General features: G+C 40.9%; 1 protein-coding gene across 1 annotated transcript in view; it reads left to right on the top strand.

Moving 5' to 3' along the window:
• The first annotated feature begins 13,386 nt into the window (after positions 1-13,386).
• LOC150090234 (monocarboxylate transporter 12-like) overlaps positions 13,387-15,223 on the top strand; it is a 30,082-nt gene continuing 28,245 nt past the window's right edge. The window contains exon 1 of the mRNA XM_090390221.1: positions 13,387-13,462. Within this exon, the coding sequence (XP_090246347.1) occupies positions 13,387-13,462 (76 nt within the window). The remainder of the gene's footprint in view (positions 13,463-15,223) is intronic.

The raw sequence follows: 15,223 nt of genomic DNA, 5'->3' as shown, positions 1-15,223 counted from the left end.
ACTATCTTAAATGTCCAGATATCCCGTGTACCGGGAATCAAATGGCTTTAACAGAAGATGATTTGAACTTTTATTGCAATCCACTCCTTAATGCAAAATAGTTTACAGAAATTGAAAACTGTGCCATTTTGGTACGAACTGTACCACTGTTCAATACTTCTCTATCATTATAAATTAGCACAAAGAGATGAACCAGCGATTTTACCTATTTTTTTTCCTTCACGAAATGGAAAGAAATATAAATATGGGGAAAGCATTTTTATCACTTTTTCCTCTAGAACATCATTATAACTTCTGTAATTCTCTTACTATAAGAAGTTGAACATTTGAACATTATCATGAACATTTCACGTAATTCTCTGAACTTTGTATAGAAGAGGAAGCAAACAGTCCTCTTTATACAGTTTATGTAGCTGGCCGTTTTCTCCATTTGATTCATTAAAACGGGACTAGGGTGCAGGTGTTTACAACCATAGGCATTATTAGTTACCTGTGTTGCTCATATAGGTAAAAACTGGCTGGATCCAGAAAAGCCATAGACCACACAGATTTGTAAAATTGCCTCCAGCATATCTGAAATACTTGACCGATATTTGTGCACACGAAGGTGAAGGCGTTTTCAGGGCTTCTTCTTGTATTTGTTTCTGTAATGTGTAGTTTAGGGAAATTATAAAATTTTCCTGAAAGAAAAAAATGATCGGGGATGTATACGTTTTCTGACTTGTATTCTGATGTTTGAACATTATCATGATTGAAGATTATAAATGCTGCCACAGAATTACCAGAAACTGTAACTAATACGAAATTTCAATTGGATTTAGTTTAAATTTATTTTATTGATTTTGATCTACTATTGAAAAACACTTTAGTCGGATACAACGAATCTATCTTTACGTAAAACAAATAAATATATGGGGGTTGGAAAAAAAATAATGCTCATCTTTAAAAATAAATAAATTTTGAAAGCAAAAGTATGGTATTTCCGTCCAAGCGTGCAAGAAACAACCACTTTAATGTTTGAAGAGCCGCAAAACAAGTATATGTTGAACTTATGTAGATAAAAATCCACTCTTTCGTGTCTTCCAGCTCTCCACTGTAACTTTATTAATATTAACACGATTATTATTATTTTTAATTCTATCAGGATCATCCTGCGTGCGAAAATTTTACGGTTAAAAAAAGGTAATGTACGAATGTAGTCCAACACAGTAATGGCTAACATTAACAAAATTAATAATAATAAATTCCGACGTTAAAATATGAAACTTTTAGTGGTTAAAACTTTACATTTCTTGCTTCCTACCATTCCTATAGATAACAAGAGCAGTTGGTCTTCAAGCTGTTTCAGCTCCAGCCAAAGTCATGACCACAGAATTTAACTCTTTAAAACCATACCTTTGGGGTTAGTTTTCTGGTCATTATTATACGAAAGCAGGATCTTCCATATCTTGTTCAGGTCGAACTAGCTTTAAACACTTGAAGCTCTAAGTTAACGATATGCATGCAATGTTAGATTTTCGATGTCATTTGTGGAGTACTCATCCGACAGTTGTTTTTCATTCTCCTTATGTAAATCTCTGCTAATAGTAACTGCAAAATTCCTTGTATGATACTCTAGTAGTAAACAAAACGCTTTCATGGACGCTAAGAGACGCTGCTTCTAGACCAGAACGCTCCCACGCGGAAGAAAGCAGAATAATTCAAAATATAGTACTTTTAACAAAAACTTTTTAAAATTTTATTTTCAATATATTTTTGGCAATATTTTATTTATTTATTTGCTTTAAAAACTGGGGATATAATTTGTAATCGCTCTGTTTGCAGTATATACATAAATATTGTTTAAATTGTCCATGTGTTATTTTTGTTGTTAGCACCAACCATTTAAGACTCATTTAACGATTTGTACTTTATAAAATCTACTGTCGCTTGCGATGTGATATAAAACCAAAACAAGTGTATTTGTGTTTAATCATAAATAAAAGTACAAAAGAACAGTTGATTGATCTCTTCAATACTACAGCATGACTATCAAATGAAATTTAAAACATCACACTGCAAATTTTCCAGTGGTAGACGTCATTTTAAAATGAAGTATCTGTAGTTGATAAATACAACGATTTTCAATCTGAAATCTTGTATATAAATCAACAGTACATTGTTAGCACTGTTTTTTTTTCTTATTTTTCAGGGATTTTTCTGGAATAGGTTTCTCCATATATGAGAGTGGTCAGAAAAGATCTCTCAGTTCATAAACTCATTTGCTGGGCCCTCAGAACTAGGTGATGCAGTAAATTCCAACCAGGTTTTCCAGGCAGATAATATTTGTTATGACTGAAATGCCAATGATTGACGTAGTCATAGGCATTTCTACTACCAAGGTAATACAGAATCTAAAACAAGAGAAGGTTCTATTCTTTTGCCCAGTGAGGAAGCATTTTATGGTTGCACGTGGCTACATGGTACAAAAGTATGCAATTGAAAAATGATGGTCTTATAAATGCTTAGGTAACACAAATTTCAGCAACTAGCATTGCATCATTTTCATATTTGAAAATTTTTGTGGACAGGTTTTCGGTTCTTCTTGGTGTTGTTGTAGTAGGTTTTCCAGTAGATGAAGTTATGTCAGTTTCAGCATGAGAACCTACTAAATGCTATTATGAAAGGAGAAAGAATTAATGTGCAGTGGTTGGGAAACTGACAAGGAAGCTTGAAATATATCAAATTATCCCAAGTCATGTTTGGCATTTTAACAATTCCTCAAGCAGTTATCAGCGTGAGAAAATACCCAAACAGTTTAGAAAAAGAAAAATTAAGTCCAGATCTCTTTCGGGTGAAGCTTTGAAAATGCTCCAGACTGTAGCCTCATTTTATGACCAAATCTTTGACTCGACATATCTGAAATTTAATTTATAATATAGATGTAAAAAAAAAATTTGCTTTTTCTGAAAAATCTCTTGGTCTTTTACCTCTTACGTACAAATATCTGATATCCAGTTTTTGAAAGTCAAAAGTTGGTAGATATGAGTACAGATTTTCTAGAGAGCCAGTTTCTACAAAGTTGACTTGATTTACTGTAGAGCTATATTCTTTAGTATGATAAACTTTTTCATGAGCTTATTTTTTCTTAATCGAATCTTCCTAATTTATCTAAACTGAAAGTAATATAATCGGTATGATTTGGATTTTATTGAAGCATTTGTCCTCAATAAAAGAAGAATAAACCTTTACATTACTTTTAAGTTCAGTATACAATTTTCAGGATGTTCCTGATTATTTGTATTAGCGTATAATGTAAATTAGTCTATAGTCAGATTAATGTGACTATAAATGGGAATGTTTATTGTTATCATGTTTATTTGTCGTTGATTTATTATTATCGAAGGATTTTCCCTGGTTTAATTAGGCAGCACTTTTTTAACCCTTTCTATATGCGCACAGTCTGTAATCAATTTTGGGTCCTACCCTGTTAACCAGCCAATCTGTAATTAGTTTTAGTTACTACTATTTCCAAGTATAGAACCAGTTAGTAGATGACTCGCATCAACCGGTGCAATCCCACAACTTTGCTTATTGAAGGTTTGAAGTGGTGAAATCCATGTTTATTCTGCAGAGGAAAGTGTGTCCGGCATCCCCTCCCTCACTCCTTCTCCTTCAACCAGAGCCGGATTCCCATTAGGCACCATAGCCAGTGTGCCTAGGGCACTGTGGCTATGGTGCAGTGCCTAGGGCCTATAAAATTTTTAGGGACTACGAAAAAAGGCAAAAAGAAAAAAAAAACAGCAGTTCAATCTTTTCACTATGACTAACGAAAAACGAGCTGAGAAAACATGTGCGCAATGGGCTCTAGGATCTTCAATTCAATAAGCATATGCTATCTAGTGACTGTTCTCGAAACTAGAAAAATCGAAGTGATGGTCGTTCCATCAATTGAGGTGGTTTATCATTTATTATAGTTGAAACTTTAGTCGTGTTAATTGACATGATTCGCAGTCAAAGTGTTAAAATAGAAGAAACATTTATGTCCCACCCTTTTTAGCACATTTCGGAATAAAAATGCTAGGGCCTACGAACACCAAAATCCAGCCCTGCCTTCAACCCATGCACGTTACTCTTAGTAATAATACTAATCAGTACTACCACTGATACTAATATAAAATAATACTAATAGAAAATAGCAATAATAGAATACTAATGCAAACAACTAGACAGGAGATGACTCTCATCAATTGGTGCAATCCCATTACTTTGCTTATTGGAGGCTTGAACTGTTTAGTCATGTTTAGTCTCCACCCCAAAGTTTCCAGCATCCCTTCCCCACCCCGTCTCATTCAACTCATGCACGGTTACTAAGTACTATACGTTTTGATATTGTTCGTGTTTGGGGTTTTCATAAAAAAAATACGCAGTGGCTCAAAAGGACACGCAAATGATGCTATATTTTCATTTTTATTTAGTTTATTATTGTAAATATAATTATACAGAGGTTAGAGATTACGTTTTCTTTGTTTCAGTTATTATTATTATTATTATTATTGTTGTTGCTCATATTATTTCTCCTTGACTGGGGGGTTCCATCCAGTGATGGGTACCAAGTACAGAGGGTGGTTATTATTATTATTATTATTATCAACACATTTATAATAGAGATTGCAATAAATGCTGAAATTGTCCTCCTGCCCAAATGTAATCAAAAAACTATTTTCTCTACATTTGACGAGACTTGACGTAGTGTTTGATTATGTTCAGTGTTTTATCGGATGACCAGCAGATCACCCACCTCCCGATGACCAACAAAGTACAAAGTACAAAGTATGTTGAGGGTCAAACGGCACCAGGAATTTCTCCCATCTCCGCGAGTGTTCGCTGTATCGAGGGACAGTACTCTGTCAAGACCAGAGATTTAAAAGTGTGTGGATCATGTGTTGTGCCCATTGTTCTTCTGGCCTATTGGCCGTCGAGCCCCTGATGAGACCCGACGTTGTCCGTACTGTGCCAACGAGGAGGCTGGCCAGGTGTACCTTGAAATTTATTATACTCTGGCAGGTCCCGCCGCCTAATTTCCTGGGATTTCAGCGGCTGGGTCCTATAGAAAAAAAAAAAAAAAAAAGATAGATAATCGCGGTGGTATAATTGCAAATTCGTTATTAAGTTAGTATGTGGGGTTTGTTCCCCAAAATTACTATGGGATTGTACGCTAAAATGATAAGTTCCAGAGGCCTAATGGGGCGGGCAATAATTTTGGTGCTAATTTAAATTTGGATGCGTGGGGCTTTCGCGGTGTATAGTCAAAGAGAAGGGTAGGGAGACTGAAGGCTGGGGGGAAGAAAGAGAAGTAAGGGGCCGATAGCCCCTGCAGTCAGTGGGGCATGCCCATGCCCCACCAGAGGGAAAGGGGGGATGGCAGGAGGAGGAGAAGACAGCGAGCCATCTCCCCCCCTGCCAAGGAATAGGAGTGAAAGCAGGCTGGTCAAGGTTGCCAGCCCAGATCGCCATATGGCTAGGTGGCAGCAATGTGCTGCAATCATTTCTCTGAGCCCTTGCATGGTAGTATCTGGGAAGGTTTCCGTGGTTGTGTAGACATTCTGCTGGCCTGCACGGCATGGTTGTTTACTGCAGTGGTTGAGGCTGTGGGAGCGTCCTTCTCCTTGTGAAGAGGTCCTGGGCCAGCTGCGCGAATGCCTTGTATGTGTCAACTTCAGTTATGGCGAGGTCTTCTTGATTACGGAGGTTAAGCTGTGTTCTAGTAATGAACCTGCAATAGAGGTCCTCATATAGTGGGCAACTGTACATTAGGTGCTCCCACGTTTCACGTTCACCACAGAGGCAGAACGGTGTATCACTCAGTCCAAATCCTTGTAGTTTGTCTCTAATGGCCCCGTGTCCCGTCAGCAGGTAGGTGGTGTAGAGTCCTGGTGAGAGCCACGGTGGATAATTCGGGTATACCAGCCGTATGTTGGGTAGAAATTTTCTAGTTATTGCACCTTTGCTGGAGGTCTCCCAGCGGGCCTGCCAAGTTTGTTGGAGGTAAGCGGAGAGACGGCTCCTTTCTACTTTGGGATCATTTGACAGATCTATGGTGTAGTCGAGGCATGTTGCCGTTCTGCCTTTGGTCAGTTGATAGAGTAGCCCATGCTTAACAATCTCCAGGTCCAGAGGGAGGGATCCCGTTAGAGCCTGGAGTGCGTGGGTACTTACAGTGTTACATGCTCTCGAGATGGTTAAGAGTATGTGTCGCTGTGTAGTCTCCAATTTTTTTCGGGTTCACTGCAGTGGTAGCCTTGCGATACCATATTCCATAAGCATATGTAATCGCTGGCAGGAAAATAGCTTTATAGTAGAGGCTGAGGGTTTTCCGCCTCAAACCCCATTCCTTGCGTGTGATTCGCGCAAAAAGTGCGGAATATCCTCTAATTTTCTTCCGTAAGTGCACTATATGGGGTGTAAAGCTCAGGTTTTTGTCTAGTACGACTCCAAGGTGCTTTAATTCGGTGGTAAGCTTGATTGTGTTACCTTGTATCTTGATTTGAGGGGGTCGTCTGGTGGCTAGGGCTCCTTTTAATAATATAGATCTTGTCTTCGAGGATGAGATCTTCAAGTTATTGTTGTTAGCCCAGTCCTCTAGAGTTTCTATTGCTCTATTGGCGGTGTTCTCCAGTTGCGCCCTAGATCCCCCAGGCAGCATCAGAACCACATCATCCGCATAGGCTAGGGGAACAATGTCACTGAGTTCCAGGTTCAAAAAGCCATCTAGAACCAAGTTCCATAGGAGTGGGCCCAGGATTGAGCCCTGTGGGCATCCTCTGAATACTTCTCTTGTTACTGAACAATATGGTGCTCTGACTGTCACGAACCTATTCGACAGGTAGGATTTGATGACTTGATACAGATTTGATGGTAGGTTGGCTTTCCGGAGTCGGGCCAGGACGCTTGGCCACCATAAAGTGTCAAACGCCCCAGCAAAGTCTATTGCTATGACCAGAAAGTATTTCTGATCTGAGGTAGTTGCAGCATTTGTAATATTTTCCAGGACATCCAAGGTTGAGCATCCCTTCCTAAATCCATATTGTCGGGGTGACTGCAAGCCGGCTGCAGTGTAGTGGATCCCTATTCTGTTTCTTAATAAGTGCTCAAAGAGCTTGCTCAGGACTGATAACAGTACTATGGGTCTGTATGACCCCGGAAGGTCCAGTTGTTTGTTGGGACTTTTGGGAATGAGGCACAAGTTTGCAGTTTTCCAGGCCTGGGGGAACAGGCCTTCTTTGAAGCAGTGGTTGTATAAATTAAGAAGCACTTCTGGAATGGTTTCGACGGCTTTCTTGACAATCTCTGGCTCCAAAAGATCAGAACCAGGAGACTTCTTGTTTCTAATCCTCATGGCAGCTGTTTCCAGTTCAAGCTTGGTGAAAGGTTCTTCTGTTGCAGTCGTGTAGTAGGTTTCATTGTCTGCACAGAGGGTTATCTGCTCTGGGGTAGAGGGGGCAAGATGGTCTTGAAACATGGTATCCATGATGTTAATAATTGTTTCCTGCCAGGTCCGGGTATAAGTACCCTGCCGTGTCCTCGTCGCTGGTATGGTCTCACCCCTGGGGGAGTTTGTTTGTGGTTACTCTGTATGCCACACCCCAGGGGTTATCATTCCCAGTGGTAGAAACAAGGTGTTCCCAACTGCGCATCTTACGCTGGTGAATGGTTGCCATGTATAGGTTCCTTGCATCTCGGAAGTTCTGTCTCAGTGCCTCCACTTCCGCTGCCGGCTGGGAGCGCCTTGCCCGCTGGAAGAGTTTCCTTCTCCTGTGCACCTCCTGCCTAAGCCTCTGTAGCTCTGGAGACCACCAGGGTACAGCCCCCGAGGTTGGGTTTTTCTTTTTGATAGAGGTGTTGGCAGCTTCAGTGATGAGACCAGCGACCGTCATCTGGTGCTGATCCGGGCTGAGTCCAATGATGTTCAACGATTGGGCTGCTGTGGTCAGTGTGGCTTGGAAGAGTGGCCAATCCGCCTTCTCTATGGCATATCTTGGCTGTGCCTGCCTCACTGCTTGGTGTCGACTAAGGGAGCGCTGGAGCTCAAACGTGATGGCCCTGTGGTCCGACGTGGTCCAGCTTTCTTGGACGGTCCACGATGTTAGGTGGCCAGCGAGGGATCTGGTAGCCAGAGAGACATCGATTGTGGCCTCCCCTATCGAACTAGAGAACGTTGCCAGATTGTTTGGCCGGTTGAGGACTGTGTACGGACTATTTGCTAAGTAGTCTTCAAGTTGTTGCCCGTTCTGTACTCCACGTCTATCCGTGGTCTCGCTGAACCACGCTGGGGTCCTGCAATTCACATCCGCTCCCACGACAATTTTACTGTTTGGGAAGTCTGTCTGGAGGCTCCTCAGATATCTGGTTACTGGTAGTATATCTTCACCTGGGTGACAGTAAAGCGATACCGCATAAAATTCACCCAGGGGCGTGATAATGGGCACATGCAGCCCAGGATGTGCAGTAGTTGGTTAGTTTTGTTGCCGTTATATTTGGATTCCGAATCAATATGCAGGCCCAGGGTGTTTCTCTGTTATCCTGCACTATCTTATAGGCAAGGGGGTAACCCCTGACCTCCTTGCGATATGCATATGGCTCCTGGATGAGGAATATGTCGAGATTTGCCTCGTTCGCCTTCTTTGTGAGCTGCGCCGCTACTATTTTGGACCGTTGTGGGTTCAGTTGTATGAATTTAACCCTGTTGATGTTATATATAGGATTTAGGGCGTGTAGCCATAATCTAGTCTCATTTGGAAAGTGCTCTTTGCTTTACAGTACACTGGACATTCGTTATCCCTAACTGAGTGCTCTGCTGGTAGTTTATGGAATTTGCAATTTACACAGGTCGGCGGCTTGTCTTTATTCGGACACGTGTTGAAGTCGTGGCCACGTTCTGCACAGTGGCCACAAGTGGGTTGGGTTTCGGCACAGGTATGAGTGGTATGCCCAAACCGGCAACATCTGAAACACTTAGGGACAGCAACGTGTTCCCTAAAGCGGTGACTGCCCCAGTTTATAAACACTCTGTCGGTCTGGCTAAGCGTGACCCAGGCCGCTGGTGACAACTCGACGACCCAGTGGTAAGTATTTCCTGTTCTGGCTTTCGTCTTGAACTTGGGAATACAGTAATCAAGTTGGCGGGTTCTTCTTCCGGATGTGCGTGCTGGAGGTTTCTGTAATACAGTTCCTCCTGGAGAGCAGTTGGTGTCAGATCATTGTCGAGGTTATATATTCTAATGCTAGGTCCTTTGCGTCTAGGGTGTAGGGCTTCAAGTCCGAGTGTTTGAATCTTCTCATTTTGTAGGATTTTTGTGGCGTCCTCTTTTGTTTGAGTCTCGATGATAATCCCTACGTTTCGGGTCTTCCTTACCGATTTTATTTTGGTATCTCTGAAGTCGTCTGCCAACTTTGTCACCACTAGATTTTTGACCTGTCCGCTGCTACTGTTTTCGTCTGTGGAGGTCGGGCGCAGTATTACCAAATGTGGTGTTGGCAGGAGGGTCCTGCGTTTCATCGCTGTAGTCGCAGTTGCAGTTGGGTCAGCAGTCGGTCGGGTCCTCAGCGCTTGCGCATAGGAGGGAGCGCGCTGTGGCATTTGGTCTGCTCCCACGGATTGGAAGGCCTCCAGTTTCGCTTTAGCTGTTTCGCACTCTAGGTTGGTTTGTAGTAGGACTGTCTCCAGCTTTGTCCAGATGGACACTATTTTTCCTCGAAGTCCAGTAGTTATTCTGTTGCTGGTATCTTTCAGGAGGTTCTCTAACGTTGTTCTGAGGGCGAGGATCTTTTCCAGTACCGTCCCCTCTGGGAGAGTCGGATCTAGCGACTCGCTATTTTCGTCCTCCTTTACATTGTTGGTATTTTCTGCTTGAGAGCAGAGGATGTTCTGACTTCCTCTTGTTCCTTGCTGGCTTCTTGTCTCTCTGTCGCTCTGTTCGACGACCTGTTTTTTATTATTTTTCCGCTTGGGTGCGGAGTTCGTTTCCTCTGTATACTCAAGCTGCACAGTTTCCAATAGAGTACTGCCTGCTGTTTCCTGCGGAGCAGTGTTTATTTGGGCGGTGTTGCTATCAGTTTCTTGTGGCATCTTGAACCAAAATTCGGATTACCGAGCTATTCCAGATAAACGAATGTAATGCGTATCGTTGTGGAAAGTGATTCACAAGACTGCAAATAGCGTTGACTACAAGTTCGTAGCACAAGTCCAAGCCGAGATATGGCGTGTCAAAGTTTCAGCTAACCCCCGCAGGTCACTGAAGAGGGGGGGGGGAAAGAACACCAGGGAGCTGGGACTATCTTTAGTAGGTTTTGGGTCAACAAGTACAACGGTGGTGTTATTTCTGTCTATGGTGCATGGTTATCAATCGCGTCTTTAACATTTTGGGTTCCACGTGGGGTGGGTGGTGGGGAAAGCACATTAGAAATTTAGAAATCATTGTTCAGTAGTGGTAGTGAACTTCTTCCGTTCGATGACTACAGGAGAAAGTATGCCGCAGTGGGTGGGAGTGGGGGAGAAACAATCACTAACCCTGTCGCCACCTGACCTTGCCAGGAGCTTAAGTGACGTGTTGCCTTTAAGCAGAATATCACTGGGTTCGGCTGCGTTGAATGAACATTAAGCTTGCTGTTGGTTTCGACTGTTAATTAACTGGAATATACGAATGCTTAAAATTTAGATTAAACATATTTTCCTTAGCAGACACTACAGGTTCTAGTTCTCATAAGCTTTCTGTTAAATTGTGATTCAATATATAACACAGGGGGTCACCCTCCCCAGTCAAGAGTGCAGTTCAACCGCGGTGGCAGGGAAATAAGTGGAATGCCACTCTCTCCAATGCTAGAACAATGCCGCCATGGTGAGCTGACACATTGTTGCCAGCGTTGAATCAAAAACGAGTTGAAATACACTATCTCACCCAATAAAACTGAAAACAAATCTCACCACTGTGATCCACTGATGTAGATAAATCCTTCAATACAAAAGTATTGAAGGATTTATTACTATACTAAACTTAAAACGCATAATCCAGACACATTTTCACGGAGCGATGAACAGCACGTGTGAGTAAGAAGGCGGCCATTTTGGCGATCCCGATGACCAACAGCTAGAATCAAATTACATCAAATTGTACCCTCGTGGGTAGCACGAGGTTTCTGTGTGGTTATTTATTAGCACAGTTGGTAGAATCGCCGTTCTCCCCACACCGGGTGAGAAAGACCCGAGGTCGAGCCCTGTGAATGACGAAATTTTTATGGGTCTTTTTTCACAACCTGGCTGAGTTAGTTGGTCTCAGGCGAGGGTGGCATGGTTGTTTCTTCCAAAAAAAATCAAGTTTTTCGTCCAGCAAACAGAACATTGACCACAGAACCCATGCAATTTACAGACAAACACACGGATTAGTCGCTGATGCGCCTAAAACCCTACAACAACATCAAGTTGTCAGTGAAAAATTAAAACTTATAATTTGGGTTGCTTGGATTTTGAATCACCCTGTAGTTTTCCTATTTGGTAAGAACTCAGTAGCGTTTCTGTGTGGTATTTGTTAACCGGCTACATCGTTTTAAATGGAAGAATAAAGTTTGACTAAGATATCGAAACAACGTGCAATTATGAAGTTTATGTTTGCCCAAAATGAAAGACCAGTCGAACCCTGAATCAATCGTGGATACACTACTGCTCTGGAAAACAAGGCACAGTCCAAGGATTTTCACCTAAAACGTCACCATGTCCAACAAAAATTCAGTCGAATAATCATCCGCCAAAATAATTTTCGCTGTTTCCTTTTATGTGGGAGGGAAGAGCGCTATAGAACTTCTGACTAGGGCAGCTGTGATAAATGCAACCCATGGTATGCATCCTAACCGACAGTTTGTTAGTTTTTTCGGTTAATTCCGACTTCAGCTTGTTCCATAAAAAATCTTTTGGTTCCCCATGACCAGTCATTACTGAGTATCGTTTCCATATGTCATTGCGCATGTGTGGAAAAGTTATGTGACTGTCTTGCTTGAATCAAGGCGTTAAAGTGACAAACAAAATGCTGATGAGGTTATTTATTCAGAAAATTTTAATTATTAGAATATCATACATTTCTTATTTGAATGATTACTTCGCTTCAGCTTCGTGGTGATGTGGATCTCTTTTATTCTGAGTGGGAAGGGGTGGCCTAATTGTGTTTCATATAAATACTCAATTCAGCCTGGAAATATTCGCTTTTGGTGGCAGATTAATCCCCTGGGACCTGTACGTTTGCCAAGGTGAATTGCATTAATATCCAAGATGATTTGCAGCTGTTTTGGTTGGTAATAAATATATGTCGACAGCTTGTCTAAAGTTATTTGAAAAAGATGGAATAGGAGAGCGAACCTTTCTCTATTGGCAACTACAAAAATTTACCGTCCTCAAATGCTCAAATTTCAGGAAAATAATGAACATTTTTTCAAATTTAACGAAAAATAAAATTTACTCAAAGAAATGTAATCTACAACTGTACCTATTTTAACTGTCAACTACAAGAGACTCACAACGATCAAATGAGAAGCCATATTCCGCATTCATCCGTGTAATGATTTATAATCGAACGATCATAATTAATACGATGTTTGATACGCAACTCACATCACGGATGATAAACATATGAGGTACTTCGTGAATTGGTTATAATCACTGTTCTTTTTCCACAACAACTGGAAGAGACTAGAATTTGAATTGCTGTTTTCTAATAATGAATGATAAAAACAATTGATTCTGATTTTGAACCCTTCTACTTATATTTTTTAAATCGAAATATAATTTTGGGTTAACCTGCCTTTTGATCAAACCTTTTAAGACGCAGTTCATTAAACTGCTCTATATCATCGAAAACGATCTATGTAAAAGTAGAAATGTCAAACGCAGAGTGGTAAAAAAAAAGTAGTTGGCCAAAGTGCCGGGAATAGTTGCTGTAGCATGTGTATTTATCATATTTTAATATATGTTGCAATAAAGATATTCTCTTTTTCAAACTGTGTAAGCCCTATATGAATTATAATCCCTTGTGAAGCATGCTGTAATCATCTTACGAATGCAAATACACTACGCACTAAGTGTCTTTCTATTGGCCTATCATATTGCGTTTATCAGTATCTAAGGGTGTTGATGAATGCGCGCATGTGCCAGTTACATAAACCTACAGAGGTAATGCAAAAGACCGTCGCTGTGGTCTACAATCGCACTCTTGAAAGTGTGTGTTAACCGTTCAGTCAGAGTGCTGTATTCATAGTGAAATGAAAAGCAGATCAAGATGGATTGTACCTGTGGGATGCTTTCTGATGATGTTCTCTTCTCATGGGCTTCTGAGGACAGGAAGTGTATTATTTGTCTCTACGATGAAAACCTTTTACGAGAACAGAGAAGGGGCTGTATGGCCTTTCAGTACTTATCTAACCATGTTCCAGTTCACAGGTGAGAATCGCTTTTGTCTTTTTCATTATTTTGTTTTAGACACAACAAATAGTCTATCTGAGTATGGGGAAAAATCGGGATGGTATGATTTATTTTATATTTATTTTCCGGAATTTTGGGATTCAAATTTTTAAAAAGTTTTGAACGTAGGAATCCCTAAAGGATATTTGTGTTGGCTTGCAAAACCACAGTTCCAGCACGCTCAAGACCGGACACACCCTACCATGCTTGTACATCATCATTTATTCTTCTTGCTGCACCCACGATACAAAAACAACTACACTGGCATGTGAATTGCTGCTCCTAATTGGGAGACATAAATACTGACTACCACCGTAGCTGCGATTGTATATTCTGGACTTTTATCATCTATGAATCCATCACAGCCCTCAATGTGTCTGGAAGCTGCTGTGGTGCGTCTTAAACCAGGGACATATAAGTGAACCTCATATGATCGTGAACTGATGCTCTCCAGAAACCAGCATATGGTACCTAACTTACTCCATAGTCTAATGACAATCTCTGATCTGAATCGTTAACAATACATCATTGACAAGTCCAGCTCTACGATTTAAACACTTTCTTATACTCATGTTAATATTTATTGTTGCTTAATTATTTATATTTGTATATTATTTTATGTATAATTGTCAGGTCTACATACAGCTTAAGGTGTAATCCTTCTACCCTACTCGGAATTGATAGGCAACGATAATTTACAGTTTACAATAAAGATTATTCATTTATTTTTAGGCAGTTTACCCCATATGCGTAAAATGACTATTGTATTCATCTTGTTCGTTCGTTTGGCTGTCCGTCAACATATAGTAACTCAAATCCCAGTGGATGGATTTTTATGAAATTTTACATTTTGCTCTTTTAGAGAGATTTTGGGCCATTCCTAATTTTATTAAAATTCGTTTGGCACTTGTTTGCCATGCGCTGATTGGAGGATTGAAGGGACAATATGATGGATGTGCAATACAACGCACTGTCCAAACACGTGCCGCCACCAGCCAACATCCATTTACTGTCCAACTTCAAACTCAGAACCAACTTTTCATCTTCCTCGTTTATTCATTCAACTGCCGTTTTCTGGAACAACCTTCCTTCATAGGTGTATTTCCTGAAAATTACAATCTACAGAAATTCAAGTCCAATGTCAACAAATATCTTCTTTCGTCTTCTCAACCTCCAACCCAAACACGGTACTAAGTACTATAGGTTCTAATACCTCTCGTGTTTGGGGTTTTCAAAAAAAATAAAAGAAGTGGAAATATCCATACTTCAGATGTTGTTGGGTTTAATGCGTATCAGCAACATAGCCTGCCTGTAATATGTCTGTAAATTGCGCATGGTCTAGATCGATTTTATGTTTGCAGTAAGAAAAATCCGAGTTTCGTGAAGAAAAAGAAGCCATGCTGCCTTCGTCTGAAACCAACTAACTCGGCCACGTTGTAAAAGAGACCCATAAAAATTCCCCGCGTCGTTGATCGTGTTCGAACTCAGGTTTTTCCTACCCTGCGAGCTGGGAGGATGGCGATTATACCAACTGCGCTGATGAACTGGGATTACACTTAGTAATCCTAAAAGATATGGGATCTAAAATCCTCTTCTTAACTGACTCATTTCGGTCAAGAAGCGCATTTTGGTTACTTGTTCATCAGTTATCTTTCGAATATACCTTGGCTGCTGCCATCCAAGCTGTTTATCAAAGACCTTACTCTGGCCGAAAAAGTGCCTGTTCATAATTTTATGCTT

Source organism: Mastigoproctus giganteus, chromosome 2 (genome assembly GCF_048544385.1).
Source record: "Mastigoproctus giganteus isolate SK-2022 chromosome 2, ASM4854438v1, whole genome shotgun sequence".
Lineage (NCBI taxonomy): Eukaryota > Metazoa > Arthropoda > Arachnida > Uropygi > Thelyphonidae > Mastigoproctus > Mastigoproctus giganteus.
Note: the sequence above shows the minus strand (reverse complement) of the source record. Positions and strands in the feature narration are given on the sequence as shown.